The 16,866-nt window shown below is 38.1% G+C and overlaps 1 protein-coding gene across 3 annotated transcripts in view; it reads right to left on the bottom strand.

Moving 5' to 3' along the window:
* The window catches only part of mthfd1a (methylenetetrahydrofolate dehydrogenase (NADP+ dependent) 1a, methenyltetrahydrofolate cyclohydrolase, formyltetrahydrofolate synthetase), a 34,544-nt gene that overhangs the window by 5,583 nt on the left and 12,095 nt on the right, over nucleotides 1-16,866 (bottom strand). For 2 of the 3 annotated variants that reach the window (XM_034313846.2, XM_034313845.2), the window contains exons 7-27: nucleotides 14,688-14,824; nucleotides 14,095-14,195; nucleotides 13,142-13,278; nucleotides 12,797-12,908; nucleotides 11,740-11,867; nucleotides 11,244-11,341; nucleotides 10,907-11,080; nucleotides 9,950-10,086; nucleotides 8,275-8,318; nucleotides 8,057-8,164; nucleotides 7,901-7,975; nucleotides 7,066-7,158; nucleotides 6,808-6,942; nucleotides 6,443-6,511; nucleotides 5,768-5,879; nucleotides 4,228-4,352; nucleotides 2,967-3,014; nucleotides 2,709-2,809; nucleotides 2,271-2,448; nucleotides 825-932; nucleotides 455-589 (exon numbers count right to left, since the gene is read on the bottom strand). In XM_034313846.2, coding sequence (XP_034169737.2) covers nucleotides 455-589; nucleotides 825-932; nucleotides 2,271-2,448; nucleotides 2,709-2,809; nucleotides 2,967-3,014; nucleotides 4,228-4,352; nucleotides 5,768-5,879; nucleotides 6,443-6,511; nucleotides 6,808-6,942; nucleotides 7,066-7,158; nucleotides 7,901-7,975; nucleotides 8,057-8,164; nucleotides 8,275-8,318; nucleotides 9,950-10,086; nucleotides 10,907-11,080; nucleotides 11,244-11,341; nucleotides 11,740-11,867; nucleotides 12,797-12,908; nucleotides 13,142-13,278; nucleotides 14,095-14,195; nucleotides 14,688-14,824 — 2,355 coding nt within the window. The remainder of the gene's footprint in view (nucleotides 1-454; nucleotides 590-824; nucleotides 933-2,270; nucleotides 2,449-2,708; nucleotides 2,810-2,966; nucleotides 3,015-4,227; nucleotides 4,353-5,767; nucleotides 5,880-6,442; nucleotides 6,512-6,807; nucleotides 6,943-7,065; nucleotides 7,159-7,900; nucleotides 7,976-8,056; nucleotides 8,165-8,274; nucleotides 8,319-9,949; nucleotides 10,087-10,906; nucleotides 11,081-11,243; nucleotides 11,342-11,739; nucleotides 11,868-12,796; nucleotides 12,909-13,141; nucleotides 13,279-14,094; nucleotides 14,196-14,687; nucleotides 14,825-16,866) is intronic. The other variant, XM_034313847.2, reaches the window with a different exon arrangement.

Genomic DNA, 16,866 nt, shown 5'->3' on the forward strand with positions numbered 1-16,866 from the left:
TTCACAACATTGCAGAAGCCACACCTCATTTTTTTTTTACAGGTAATGACAGACACAAAGGCCACGCCTCCTTCACATCTTTCACTAACACTGACAAGCACAGAGGCCACACCCCTTCACCTTCTTCAAAATAACTGATAGGCACAAAGGTCACATACAGCAAATAACAAACAGAACAGAGGCCACGCCTCCTTTACTGGGATTGACAGGCACAAAGGACACACTTCCTCCACACTGACGGTGGCCACACCCTGTTCACTTTCTTCAGTGAAGCCACGCCTCTTTCAACACCTTCACTGGGACTGACAGCTATATGAAGGCCACGCCTCCTTCATACACAGCCTTACTATAAATACTGAGACACAGATCTGATGAATCTTTACACCGTTACACATGAGTGTGTGTGTGACGAGTCCAGCAGAGGAACAGAGGCTGTAAAGGGCGTAAAGCTCACCATGTTTGGCACAAAGCGGAGAAATCCTGCTCCTGCGTAGGCCTGGATATCTGAAATCGGCACCACTTTCACTTCAGCTTCATTACTCATGCATATGTGACTCTCAGTGATGCAAACTGGGTAATGTCCAAAACCCTGTGAGGATCAGGAACAAGCGAGACTAATTTATAACAACCCAGGAGAAAAACGACAGAAAAATGAGAAATGTAGAAATTTCTGACAAACGCTCTTGATAGTAAATACAGATAATCATGAAAATGAATCGGATCGGATTAGGACATTATCTCACATCTGATCTGATGAGCCTGGATCATTTAAACTGTAGTGAATTCATGTAAGAGATATTATTCACGTTCTGAATAAACCCCACCTGCTTTATATAAAGTTCAAGCTTCTCTTTAGCTTCAGCTGACAGCTCCACATCTTCAGCACCAAACATCTGCCGGGCCGCTTTTCTCATCTTATCAATCACAGGCATCTGAAACCAAAAAAAAACATATGTCTCTGTGAATCTATTCATTTCACACACACACACACACACACACACACCCAGTTAAAACTCCATCTCTTCTCGTTTTGGGCTTGAATGAAGTGACACGTGTGCAGTCATTTCTGATTATACGTCTTTAATCTTAGAAATATGTGCTGATAATGAAACAGCTCCATGTCAGAGGTGATAATTGACTTTTCTCTGGTTCTCAGGGGGTGATGGTGATAATACACTGCTCTTCACTTAACGGTAAATAAATCAGTCTGAAACCATTACTCGCATCTAAATTTCCATGTGTCTTTGCATCCTAACGTTGACGTGACCTTTAAAGGTTTCTACGTGGAAAGCACTTCAGAAGTAAATCACTTTTATTACTTTGAAAACAACTACACAATTACATAATTACATGACAACGCAACACAGTTTTTTAATTCATTCATTTTAAATAATCATTTAATCGGATTAATTATCAACAACATTAATTTAAAAAAAAAGCCTTTCAGGATTTGAAACCTGGCCACCAACAAAAATATTAATTATAAAAAAAAATATTAAGCTGTTTTTTTTTTTAAAATTTGTTCTTTAATTCAAGGCCATAAATCTTAAAAGGTTTATTTTTTGCTCATATGTATACATTAGCACAATAAATTTGTGTTACAATTTCTCTTTGTTGCAAATGAAGAAGTAGATCATTAAAATATGCAATTTGCATATAACCAAAAAATGTAGCAAATACTACTACTACAATTACTCCAATTCTTCTTCTTCTTCTTCTTCTTCTTCATGTGTAGGAGAGGATTTTGTTTACTTGCTTGTTTGTAATTAACAGGAAAACAGTAAAATATGTTACCTAACCTTCTTTGGATTGTAAACTTATTTACAGTAATGCACCAAGACTAAGAAAAGAGTTAATAATCCTTTAATTACAGGTCTAGTTAAAATGAAAAACAAACAAACAAGTGTGTGTGTGTGTGTGTGTGTGTGTGCGTATGTGTGCATGCTTGTGTGTGCGTGTGTGTGTGTGTGTGTGTGTGCGTGCTTGTGTGTGTGTGTGTGTGTGTGTGCGTATGTGTGCATGCATGTGTGTGTGTGTGTGTATGTGTGTGTGCGTATGTGTGCATGCTTGTGTGTGCGTGTGTGCGTATGTGTGCATGCATGTGTGTGTGTGTGTGTGTGTGCGTATGTGTGCATGCTTGTGTGTGTGTGTGTGTGTGTGTGTGTGTGTGGTGGAGGGGTGCGGAGTGGGAGAGCTTGACAGGAAGACACAGAAATGTGGCCCTTTAAAATGGAGTCAGTGGGTAAAAAGGTTGAGAGCTCACACTGTACCTGCAGCTCGTAGGGGAAGTGAAGTGTGCTCTGGATCTCGGCCGCGCTCTGAACACTGCGTGCCAGCTCCAGTGCTCCAGCGCCCCCTTCAGACCAGCTGCTGCACTGCACAGCCTCCACCGCTCCAAACCTCCTCGCCTGATTACACACCATCTCCACCTCAGGCTCTGTGTCACAGCTACGCACAGGACAGAACATCAGTACACATCAACACTGCTTTACTGGACGCTTTACTGTTCCAAAGCACTGACACCGGAGACTCCTTCCATAAATGTTAAATAAAAGTTTCCTTAGAAGAAGAAAACGTCACTACGTCAACGAGTCCCTGTGAATCAGCTGTTACTATAGCAACGATAACGTATTAGAATGAGCGCATTAATATAAAGCTGCGCTACTATCAGAGCTGCTGTTATAGAGAATTAATCAACACTTTCTGACCTGAAGGTGTTTACAGCCACCACCACTGGTACTCCGCAGGCCCTGGCCGTCTCTAACCGCCTCTTCAGATGAGCACAGCCTTTCTCCAGCAGCTCCAGGTTCTAGAGTACAGAGAGGAATCAGTATTTCACACCATCCAAGCCTGAGATCCACACTTTTCCAACATAATATCTAAAGCAATTAAATAAATCTTAAAAATAAATAAATAAAACAACTTGAAAAGACTGAAGGTTCCTTGAGATATAGTATGAGACCAACCTTTACCTGCTTTGAATACTGTTCAGGTAAAGGAAAGCCTGCAGTGACCTAAAAAAAAAAAAAGAAAAAAGAAATAGAATAGGCTAATTATTCTTGCTGTCTTTTTCCATCTCTTAAACACACTCGCTGAGCCAGGAGAAGCCCAGGAGATTTTTCCATGGATGGAAAAGTAGCAAACATTATTAACACATTAACGCTTGATTTCACTGTGGGGGAGTGTGTGTGTGTGTGTGTGTGTGGAGTGTGTGTGGAGTGCGTGAGTGAAGTGTGTGTGAGTGTGGAGTGTGTAGGATGGCTAAGCTGTATAAATTCCTCTCCTAAGCGCGATATGATCTCACACCTCACACCTCTGCTGAAGTGGATTAAGGCCGGGTTTGTATTTCTGTGTTTGAGGCACAGTTGTGTGTTGTGTTACGATGCAGAGAGGGGGTTTATGGGTATGCACAGAGACGCTCTGACGCTCCGTTTGTGTGCAATAAAATCTCCCCGTATTGCATCCAGGACTTAATGTCTTCTACAACCCTTTTCTTGAAGTGTTGTCTGTTAAATAATCTTATAAACAACACACATCTCACAACAGAAACGGATGAAAAATGCTTCATAAAAATCTCAGTTCAGACTTGGTAGTTTCTCAGACTGGTGTCTTTAACAAAAGATGATAAAACGCTCGCATCAGGCAGCTATAAGTGAACAGGATGAGCGAGCAGATCAGGATCGTTTACTGTGTGTTTCATGTTTCAATCACATACATGCTGATACGTACTGTGGAATGGATTTATTTACAGAAAACTACAATCAGCTAGTTAAATCCTGCAGGATCTCACACTTCACTTTCTCGTTCTTCTAACCGACTCCCAATAAAGACACAATGTCAGTGATGTAATCCATAGCAACCAAAAAAAAAAAAAGATCAGTCATTCTGTGATGGATTTAAACACTGGTTCACCTGAAGTGTTTCAGTGCCAGAGCTGCTTTATACTGCTGAACAGAGAGGGGGAACTGACCTGGTTTATAAGTGATCACGCTTTATTTATTTATTTATTTATTTATTTATTTATTTATTTATTCTCTTCTGCTCATTCTGGTGTGGTTCATGCAACACCGCCCCCTAGTGCTCACGTTCACGTTTCGTGTCAGTATGAAGGCAGATATGTATGTGAGAGTCTGTACATGATGTTCTGACATGATTTCAGATATCCAGTTGCAGAAATATAAACCACCCCTAAAGCCACTTCTGCTCGGGAAAGGAAGTGAAACTCACCCGTGGGCCGCCGCCGCACGTCTTCAGGGCTCGTACTGAGGTCACGATCACCAGCACGTGAGGTCGCAGGCCTGAGGAGCGGCACGTGATGCTGAAGAAGTTCTCACAGTGAGGCGTCTCGGTGACTGATTGAGATCAGTAAAGTTAACACATGTTTATAGTGAAATACATGATTACGTCATGGTTATGTGCATGAAAAGAGCAAAATAAGAGCATAAAAAAGGCAATACAGTATTGTGTACAGTGGAAATAGCTGTATTTCCAAATCATCTTTTTTTCCTTTTAAAAATGTTTAAAAATTCCTTTTTGTAATGATAACTAAATGCAGTCATTTGTGGAACTATTGGCACCCTTAAAATTTATCGCATGGAGAAACAGTCCAAAGTTGCTGATTTAATCAAACTTGTTTGGTGCCAATAATTTTAAAACCAGTGTTTTGTAGAAAAAAAATGTACTAAGTAAGAAAAAGTGAGAAAACTATACAGGGTCCGCAAATGTTTATGCTTTAAATATCACTCCTTGCTTGTGGTGTTTATATTATAAATTCAGTGTTGCTTATTATTATTTTTTTTAATCATGGGGTGCCAATACTTCTGGAGGTGACCACAGAAATCAGATTTTGACCATAGCAATCAGACTCTATTTCCAAACCAGTGTTTTTGAAATCATTAGTCTATATTAAAATGTATGTTGAAATGTAAGCACAACAATATGCTGTCAGATCCAAAATTATTGGCACCCTTGATAAGTTCTGCATGGCGGAGTGGTCCAAAATATATCCTTCAAGGGTTTTCCAATCTTGTATTTTTTTTTTTCACCTATTAATTGTGGGGGTGCCAATCATTTTTAAACCATATTTTGCACAAAACTGCATTAATTAAGAAAAAATTAAGAAAATTACCTATACACCTATATATTTAAAAATATTGCTCACTGCATTTTGGCTTCTCCACTAATTAATCAGGAGGGTGTCAATAAAAAAAATGCCACTTCTTAAGAAACCATAAGACAAAGATACAGCATTCGCTTTTGTTTTAAACTCTATATGTCGCTTAATGCATGTGTTATTCATTATTTCAGATGCAGGGTGCCAATACTTTTGGGGCTGACTATAGAGAAGCATAGTCAGTGTGGAAATAAGCGCTATTTCAAAATTCCTTTCTTGTAATTTTGATCTCACAATCTTACATAAAAATGTATGTGGAAATAAAGCACAACAATATACCATTAGCTCCAAAATTATTGGCACCCTTGTAATGTTCTGCAGAGCCAGAATAAAACTTGTGAAATCTGTCCTATTTACAAACTAGATGTAACAGCATTTTTTAGATCATATTTATCATGATTTAGAAAAAAAAAATCTAAATCCCCAGTGCTGATTTAACACCTACGCTGTTCATATGACTTCAGTCCAACTACAGTCTGTAGGTGTATAACTGAACACTGGGGATTTTGCAGTGTAGCTTCTAGATGAAGTGCACAAGAACAGCTCGAATACAAATCTCCTGCACAGGAGTTTGAGTGACAGAGCAGGTCTCACCCACAAAACCCTGAGGACCGACCAATTTTAGAGCCATTTTGTCTGCCATGATGGATGGACTGCCCCAAGCGACATCAGCTAATGGACTGATGTGAAGAAAGACAGGAGTTCCCTATGAGACAGACAGAAAGCGTGTGAGAGAGAGAGAGAGAGAGAGAGAGAGAGAGATCAACATAAGGCACGGATGGAATAAAAGTAAGCATCATTTTAAATGAAAACTACTTATAAGGCATCATTTTAACAATTCCTATTGCATAATAAATACAGCTATAAACTGTGATGCATTTTTTAATAAATATGTATTAAAATGCCTTATGAATGCATTATAACATGACAAAAATGCATTCATAGGTCATTTAGCCATTTAGTATTTGGTCTTCATAGAAATCATTACATAGTTAATGTAGTTTAATATGATAAACATTTACACACAGGTGTTTTTTGGTAATGTTAGCAGTTTACACATATATGTAATATATATATATATATATATATATATATATATATATATATATATATATATATATATATATATATATATATATATAGTTGTATATTTCTGGTTTTTTTTAAGCATGGAGTTTTGGATATTTTTTCATTCCAGGCACCTCGAAAAATATAAAACGATGTCATATTACAATTTCATAAAGGAAGCTAAAGCTATCATTATTATACCTCCAGTGTCTGCACCAAACACGGCTTCAGGGATTCCTTCAACAGCAAACCTACAACACTGCTAACACCCTGAGATGAAAAAGAACCAGGATGTTAGTCCTCTCTCTCTCTCTCTCTCTCTCTCACACACACACACACACACACACACACACGTACCACTTACGGCCAAGTCGACAACTTAAAAAAAAGTTACATCAATCTTTGTGCAGGGAAAGTTCCTCGTATTCAGAATCGGGTTACGCACCTTTAACAATATCTAACAACATGCTTAAAATAGCACTTAATCCAGCACATCTTATTATGTTGCATTTTAATTGGTATGGATCGTAATGCATCCACACACACACACACACACACACACAGACCAGGTCCTCAGTAGTTATAGGCTCTCCAGATGTGCTGTTAGCCACCACTATCTGAGCCAGTCTGTCCTGCAGGTCGTCTACACTCCTGCTCAGAGACACGACAGCCATGATCTCACTGTCCAGAGACGCGCGGTCCTGCAATACCGAGACATTCACGACTACACATTATTACCAGTGTTAAATAAACACAGTACAGACTTCTCTATATGCACTATGAATATACAGAGCTCATGACACTGTAACGGTAATGACACGTACCGTCTTCACGTCTGGGTTAATGTCCAACCGGACCAAGCATCTTATCTCATCTTGGGTCAGGGTCGAGGGGTCGGATTTCTCAACACCGAGTCTCTGCACAGAGACGATTTACACACTGACATCCTGTAGTGGCTTAAAGAATAAATAACTCAGTGCTGATTCTGAGAAAATCAGAAAAGTTAACTTTTAGTAAACATCAATAATGTAGCATGCATTAAGTAAGGAATAATACTCTCCATGTCACCTGTTATAGAAAAATAATCAGTAATTAAGTGATGGGATGAAGTGGAGTTGCTGTAACCACCATGACGTTGATTATTTTCCAATAACAGCACATCCTGAAGGGTTTTTTTTTACCTCTTACACCACAGTTATTTATCCACAGTTACATTTATAATTTATTACATAACCGAACATCTGTTTCTATTTACAGATACATTTAATGTTGAACATCAATGAAAAATGTTATCACAAGGCAAGAGAGAGAATACACATAACTGTCTTATTACACTACATAAGTGTTATACAGCCAGAGAGAACGAAGTTCATAAAATTATTATGATTTTTTAAAAAAATCTAGATATACTCATCATTATGCGACTCTGACATAAAAGAAGTTCACCAAGCTACAAAGTCAGCTGTCATAACTCTCTAATGTCAACCTTATGTCAACCAAAATCTACAATATCATCCAACTCAACTTGACATTAAAATCAAACAGAGTAAACTTAATGACAGCTGACACCTGTTGGAACAAGTCCTTATAAATGTTTATGTATATATTATGAAGGGCTTATGTAGGTGTTATGCAGCTTTATGAGCACCACCCTTATACCTGTAGCCTTTTGAGCTGGGATGATGAGAAGGCTCGATGATCATCTCTGACTGGCACCAGGAGGTCAAAAAGAGCCTAAAAACAAGAGAAAATTGAGGACAAACATGAACACACACTCACACACACACACACACACACACACTACACTGATTTAACCTGGTCAGAGAGCTTGGCCTGGTAGTGACAGTAAGCTGTGATGGTGTCTGTGATGAGGCCACTGGATGCTGAAATAGCCTCAGAGTCTCCTGTGAACTTGAAACTGGCCTGACACACACACACACACACACACACACACACTGAAGTTCAAATCCTTTTTATATTAAAGCACAAATCTGTGTTATATTAAGAAACCTACAATAAAAAATAAAACACACCTCCTTCATGGAGATCTGAGAATATCCGCCTCCAACAACAGCTCCTGGTTATGAACAGCGTTTATAACATTGTTTGTCAAAACTTTACTTATTACACACTTATTTCATTAAAATTAATAAGTGCTTTGTTTATAATTTGACATAATGACATAATCCAATCATGACATGGTTTACTGTTGCATATGAGCTTAATATAAGAATGGAACAAAAACATCTATACAAATACATAAACGTCTGTAAAAAAAAAACTTATGAACAGAAATATGAAAATATTTTACCTGAGGGCCAGAGAAAACAGGCATAACTGTCTTATTACAGTGTGATTATCACTGTTATAACTGTTCACTATGCAATAGGAGATTTTGTAAGTAATTATATTCAATTAACCTACGATATAATAATCACTATTAACTGGACGATTGTCACTTTATTTAAGGATAGTGTTTATAAGGCTACATGACACATACATAAGTCCTTCACGACAACTGAAACATACACAAACTTTTAGAAACGCTTATTACAACAAGTGTCAGCAGTCGTGACTAATGCTTTAATCATTTTAATGTCAAGTTGATATAATACTTCTGCCACATTCCATGCTGTCTACATTAGGGCTTCATAAGAAGTGACTTTATTTCTGAATTCCCTATTTCTTCTGATGATGATATTTATGACATTACAATAAGTTTCACAGTACTAAAATCTAGTTGTAAAGTTTTCTAAAAACTTGTAACAATGTTGTGTGAATGTAATAACAGCTTTATGTATATTTCATATGAGTGAGATATGTTTTGATGTTTCATCATCATCATCATCATCATGTGACTGACATACCATACACTGAGCTGCAAAGTGAGTTGTCATAACAATATAATGTACGTCACGCCAGCGAGTGTCATAAGACAAGCTTATGTCAACAAAATGTCTATTTAAGTCTCATTACTTAGTTGTTTCGTCGACGCAAGCAGTCATTATGACAATCGTCGCATGTTAATACCAGCCTTTATAAATGTTATGTAGGGTTATGTCTACATGATGTCAGAAAGAGCTCGTGTACACTAAAAACAGTTGTGGTTGCAGGTAATCTTTTAGTTTTAGTTTTTTAGTACAAAAATATTACAGCATATAAAAAGGTTTTATTCAGTTAAGTAAAAGTTGACACATTTTTTTTTAGTTTGATCCAAGGTTCATGTTTTCAATGGAGGTGTTATATAGCCTTATGAACACTGCTATTAAGTAAACTGTATTTATGTATGCATCAACATATCTAATACAGGAGGTAATAATAACTTATAACCCATTTATTTCCAAATGTGAATGAGGTAAAATTCTCAAGGCTTTATTTTTAAAAAGATTTTATTAGGCATTTATAAATAAAATGTCTATTTTTTCTGAGTGAAAACGTATTAGCAGGTTAAAGGTGTATAATGTTTTACATTTGTATAATGTGTTAGGTTTAGCTAACAATGTTAAAACAAGTTCAAGCTGTGTTTATTAACTCATGCTGAGTTGTTTTGCTTTAACTGTGCTCTTAGTCCTTATTTAAACCTTATAGCCTTCACAGTCTGCATTGCACAAGCACTAACAGTATATAACAATGCTGTTACTATGGTTACTACATTAAATACACAAGATATTTGTCACCTTGCTGGCATCAGGAATTTGACATCCTTACCTCTGACACCTAAACAGTGTTGTAGAGACGGCTGTCTAACGCAGGCGAAAGCATTGACCTTTAAATGTCCCCCTAAAGCTTGAGCCAACCCCAGTGTGACGGTGCGCCGACCTTCTGTTAGCGGCGTGGACGTTATTCTGATCAGATAAAGACAAACAAATATGATTTTATGGTTTGGGACACATACTGGAAGTTCAGAAATGAGTTTTCAATCAGCTACGCTTGGATTCTTTCCCTCTTACACCACAGCGCTGTTGAATCCTGGATTGTGATTGGTCAGAAGGTGTTGATTAATGGTCTATAACAGCAGCTCTGACAGTAGTACAGCTACAAGTCACAGGTTAATATTAATGCACTAGTTCTGATACGTTATCATTTGTACAGTAACAGTTCATTCACAGGGACTTGGCGAAGTTTTGTGTAAGGAGATATTCATTTATTTAACACTGATGGAAGGAGTCTCCAGTGTCAGTGTCAGAGTTAAAGCTGGAAGTTAAAGCTTAAATGTTCCGACAGCTTCAGGAAAGAGGAGTTTATGCTTTGCATTTTATCTGTAACATGACAAACTGTAGGGTTTTTTTTATTTTATTAACTTCACGAGAGAGAAAAAAGATGATACTGGTGAAGGAATGACTGTCTATAGCTGCCATAACATAAGTGAGAACAGGAAGTAACTTTTTTTAAAATTAAATGTAACTATAAGTTTTATAATTAAAAAGTATGAAGTGTCATTCTTTAATAAATAAGAAAATGTAATCATTGGGAAATTGCTGTGGTATAAGAGGAATAAAAACCATTGAGAGCATGCTGTTATTGGAAACTAATCCACTTTGGAATAGTAGCTGTAACTCCGCTTCATCACATCACTCATTATTTTCCCATGAACGTGTGTAACATTCCTTACTTATTGCATTGGTGGTAAATGTCCAGATTCTGCTTTAAACAGATGAATCTTACCCAGTGACTGCTACGTATTTCCCATCAGGCTGTTTGTCGAGCCGTTTCAGGACATCCAGGCTCACCCTCACCCTGCTCCTGTCATACGACTGGATTTCCTTCGAGAACAGCCCTATTTCCTTAGCCAGCTGATGAATGGGCTTCCGTGCAGCACAGTGAGAGATTTGGACATCGCTGTGAGTGAAGATTAGGATTATTACATGATCAGAATCATCTGGAGCATCTGGATTGACTCACAGAAAACACTCAGAAGCTTAATTATTAATGTTTCAGGTGTAAATCCTACATTTCCGTTCTTTCCGTAACACATTTGCACTCATTGTGAGTGTTCATGCACCTTGGCTGAGGTTTCTGTGGTTTCAGCTTTGTGTATAAAACGTTCCATTTCCCAGGCCTGTACATCTGCAGAAACTTCTTAGCACTCTTCACTGTATTCTGTTGATAATAAAAGTGATGAGACGACACATTAGGAATAAAAAAACACCACATTGTGCTGTTGTATGAAAATAATCGACGACAATGTGGTGTGATGAAGAGGAGTTACTGTTTTATTCCTTTTACACCACGATAATTTAATTGTTTGTTTACTTTTTATCCATTTAGAGTTACATTTAATGTTAATGTTAAGGTGATGTGCTGTTTTGCACTTCTGGTTAGATGCTAAGTGCATTTTCATTGGCTTTGTACTCTGCTCATTGACAATAAAGTTGAGTCTAATCTAATCTAATCTAATTTTAGCAACTAGACAAAGGGCACAACACCTGAAGGAGATCCAGTTTATATCCAGTTTAGATACGGTTTAAGCTTGGATTTTGTCTTTTCCAATCTCTTACCTCCATTAGCATGGCTACAGTCATGGGTCCCACTCCTCCAGGAACTGGAGTGATGTACGCCGCCCGCTCCTTAGCTGATGGATAGTGAACATCGCCCACCACCCGCATACCTGACGGTCTGCTGTTGTCTGTGGAGGAAAAATCCACTCGTTAAAATTTCCCACTGACTCCAATAGACACCCAACATTTAAAAACTTTATAGTGGCTGATTTATAGCTCTGTGACCTTTCTATATCTGCGTCATGATGCAGAGAAAGGGATTATGGGTAAACGGTGTTTGCAAAGGCATATACTATATACACAATACATTATTTGTAATTTTCTATGATCACAAATAACAAGCAGGATAAATGGATTTCAGGTGATTTATTTATAATTGCGTGAATGACATCATGTGATAATTTGTTCTCAATAGTAAAGACAAGGTTCAAGGTTAAAGGTTTATAATCATTGTCAAGGAAGAGTCCAGAGTTTAGAAAAGGTTGCATGTGCGTAATTACACGTGCAGTATAATTCTGCTTCAATTCTGTCTTCATATTGTATTCAAAATACGATATGAAGACAACATCTTTGTAAAAAAAATATATATATATCTTCCGTTCAAAAGGGACATGTGAATAAAAATATTTTTAATTATTATTAATTATTATTAATATAGTTCTTTAAATAGCATTTACATAAACATTTATTATTAGACTTATTAAATGGTCATTCATTTTGTCTTCAAACAGACTTCTGCAAATTTAATACCTGCCCTTCAGTCGTACATATTTACACACAACCTCTGTTCATGAAGTGACTTTCAGGTGAAAAATTAATCTACTTACATTGACTCCATTAAAACTTTACATGTTTACATACTGTATAACCCTGCATCCCTAATTTGCCTATTCATTACGAGGAACGTGAAGAATGGTGACCCTCGATAGAGCTTAGTAAATCAGATTATTATGAGTTTTTAACAAGTTTGCACATTTTTACACACAAACATTTAGTACATAAGGGCCGATATGGATCATTAGAATTATTTGTATTATTAATGAGGAAAAAGAGAGACCTGGGATGTAATTAATGCCAATGTCGATGACCACCGCGCCCTCTTTTATCCATTCGCCTTTCAGCATCTCGGCTTTCCCAGTACCCACCACCAGGATGTCCGCCATCTTCACCTTCACAGAGGAGACAAATCCTGTTAGCACTTCTCTGTGGATCTTCTTTGAATTTTCTCCATGTATATTATTGCAAAGAAATCATGCACCAAATATGAATAGGAGTATGCTTGGAGTCTGCACAAGTTTTTCAGGCTTTTAAAAGGCACGAAAATCAGGTGCATGAAAAAAAGCAAAAAGAAAGAAAGAAATTAAAAGAGAAGAGGAGGATGTTTAGGAGGACGAGGAGATACTTCTGCTGGAAGGTCTGGAGTTTTGGAGTGGCAGCAGGTGACAGTGGCGTGGTTCCACACGAGGAGGTCGTGCATGGGAGCGCCGACGATCTTACTGCGTCCGATCACCACCGCCTTCCTGCCTGATACGGAAACTCCTGCACACACAGGTTCAACATCCAGCTTCTCTAAACACATTCGGATCTCAAGACTGCATCCAGAAACACATTCAGCTTTCTATTTCCGTTAATGGAACCTTTTGTACAGGTCTGAGAAATAGCTAGTTGTGTAAGGAATAAAACACACTCCGTGTTGTGCTGTTATTGGAAAATCATCAATGATGAAGCAGAGTTATTGTTTCCACCTCATAGTGAAATTCTTTTCCAACGACGTCACACCTTTGCATGGTTTATTCCTCTTATACCACAGTAGTTTATCAATGATTACAATTTTCACTTTTTATCCATTTCTAGTTACATTTAATGTTGTGGAGCATCTACAAAACAAATTCCTGTTCTCTGTTACGTTATAGCAGCTATAAACAGTCGTTCTCTCACCAGTCTCTTTTTTTTCTCCCTCTTGAATTTAATAAGACAAAAAAAAAAAAAACAGCTACAGAGAAACTGCAAAGATGTCAAAAAACATAAAGCTACAGCTTTCTGTTACAAAGCTCTGACACTGGAGACTCCTTCCATAAATGTTAAGCAAATCAACATCTCCTTACAGAAAGCTTCACCATATCAATCATTTTTTTTCACAAGTCGCTGTGAACGAGCTGTTGCTATAGAAACAATAACAGATTAGAATGTGTGTATTAATATAAACCTGGGATTCGCAGAAAATATTCTGACCAATCAGAATCCAGAATTCAACAGCGCTGTGGTGTAGGTTGTTGCTTATAATTGAGCTGATTTTGTTGCATGGATCTCTGAAGATCTTGTGACTTGTGTTTGGTTTAATTTCCCGTTTCTCACCCGTGTGTTTGAGGAGCTCCATACAGCCGTTAGGTGTGCAGGGGATGAAGCAGTTCTGCAGATCGCCTCGAGCCAGTTTCCCTGCATTTACACTGCACAGACTGCAGCAGGAGTGACACAGGTAGCCGTTTAATTACAGTGAAATCACAAGCACACTCGTGTGAATGTTACAGTTATCTTTGTTCCTCATACCTTTATCAGTTTCACATCACGTCAAGTCTTTCATTAGTTTTCTATCGAAATGTGATGTGAGGTCACCACTCAATAAAAAGACTTTATAAATTCTTATTCTAACAGATCGAGGCAATTTTTATGATCACTGACATCTAGGTGTCATGAACATAACAACAATTTCTTTGAAACTGGAACTGTATGTAATTAACTCCTGAAATCAGTGTAATTGTTAATACATTAATACTTGACTGTTAAATGGGTGACTATTTTACAACTATTTTAAAGGCCATGTTTTTTGTATAATGAAAACATCTAATATTAAGGACAAAAGCAGAAATATCATTTTCACCACCTCTTATATTCCAGTTAAACCCATGATTTGTTGCTGTTTGCTACAGAAACGCAGTATAATCTCTCACCCGTCCACATCCTTGTCTGGATCCACAGCATTGGTCACTTTCTCCGTGTTTATTGGATTGATGGAGTCCAGAGGTAGCTGTACGATGAGCCCGTGAACATCTGGGTCCTCGTTAAACAGCTGTATACTCTGCAGCACCTAAAGAACATGTAACATATTACTGAATACGGAAGATTCAATGTTCAATTCAATTCAATTCACTTTTATTTGTATAGAGCTTTTAACAATGGACATTGTCACAAAGCAGCTTTACAGAAATAAGTGGATTCACAAAAAATATATTGTAAATATGTGAATTTATCTCTAATGAGCGAGCCAGAGGTGAGAGTGTTGAGGAAAAACTCCCTGAGATGATATGAGGAAGAAACCTTGAGAGGAACCAGACTCAAAAGGGAACCATCCTCATCTGGGTGCAACGGATAGTGCCATTATAAATAAATCCCTTCTATTATTGTGTACTATAAGGACAAATAGTGCAATTGTGCAACCAGTAAATTCATCACAGTTTTTGCAAGAAGTCCAGCTGGTTAAAATCTATCCACTGTCCACTGATGGAGTCCAGTGTGACTGATATACGGTGGAGTTCAAAAGTCTGAGAACACTACTGAAAATGTTTCCATTGGGCATTCTTTTCTAATTTATTACAAAAACAAAATTTATTGGAAAATAAAATCTTAGAAATATTCACCTGAATTTCTACATTTTTAATAAAGTATTAAAAAAGTAAAGTATTTGGTGTGGTGCAGAGTGAGGCAATTTTTCCCATCACCATCCTGCCAAGCTTGGGTATATATATATATGTGTGTGTGTGTGTGTGTGTGTGTGTGTGTAAGTGTAAGTGTAAGTGCATGAATTTTGGAAGTTTTGTTTACATTGAATTATTTCAGTTGAGATGGTTGCTGAGCTGAAAAGTCTGGACTAAAATATACATAACACCTCTCTCTGTTCTCTCTCTCCTCTTCAGATACAATCCCCTCTGTGTAGGAGTACTGATGCTCTACTGCCCCTCTGTGTAAGAGTATTTATGCTCTACTGCCCCCCTGTGTAAGAGTATTTATGCTCTACTGCCCCTCTGTGTAGGAGTACTGATGCTCTACTGCCCCTCTGTGTAAAGAGTATTTATGCTCTACTGCCCCTCTCTGTAAGAGTATTTACGCTCTACTGCCGCTCTGTGTAAGAGTATATATGCTCTACTGCCCCTCTCTGTAAGAGTATTTACGCTCTACTGCCGCTCTGTGTAAGAGTATATATGCTCTACTGCCCCTCTGTGTAGGAGTATTTATGCTCTACTGCCGCTCTGTGTAAGAGTATATATGCTCTACTGCCCCTCTGTGTAAGAGTATATATGCTCTACTGCCCCTCTGTGTAAGAGTATATATGCTCTACTGCCCCTCTGTGTAAGAGTATATATGCTTTACTGCCCCTCTGTGTAAGAGTATATATGCTCTACTGCCCCTCTGTGTAAGAGTATTTACGCTCTACTGCCGCTCTGTGTAAGAGTATATATGCTCTACTGCCCCTCTGTGTAAGAGTATTTATGCTCTACTGCCGCTCTGTGTAAGAGTATTTACGCTCTACTGCCGCTCTGTGTAAGAGTATATATGCTCTACTGCCCCTCTGTGTAAGAGTATTTATGCTCTACTGCCGCTCTGTGTAAGAGTATATATGCTCTACTGCCCCTCTGTGTAAGAGTATATATGCTCTACTGCCCCTCTGTGTAAGAGTATTTACGCTCTACTGCCGCTCTGTGTAAGAGTATATATGCTCTACTGCCCCTCTGTGTAAGAGTATTTATGCTCTACTGCCGCTCTGTGTAAGAGTATTTATGCTCTACTGCCCCTCTGTGTAGGAGTACTGATGCTCTACTGCCCCTCTGTGTAAGAGTATTTATGCTCTACTGCCGCTCTGTGTAGGAGTACTGATGCTCTACTGCCCCTTTGTGTAAGAGTATTTACGCTCTACTGCCGCTCTGTGTAGGAGTACTGATGCTCTACTGCCCCTCTGTGTAAGAGTATATATGCTCTACTGCCCCTCTGTGTAAGAGTATATATGCTCTACTGCCCCTCTGTGTAGGAGTACTGATGCTCTACTGCCCCTCTGTGTAAGAGTATTTACGCTCTACTGCCGCTCTGTGTCTCGGGTGTATGGCGGTGTTCAACAATGTTTCGTCTATGATGTAG

This window comes from Pangasianodon hypophthalmus, chromosome 19 (assembly GCF_027358585.1).
Source record: "Pangasianodon hypophthalmus isolate fPanHyp1 chromosome 19, fPanHyp1.pri, whole genome shotgun sequence".
Lineage (NCBI taxonomy): Eukaryota > Metazoa > Chordata > Actinopteri > Siluriformes > Pangasiidae > Pangasianodon > Pangasianodon hypophthalmus.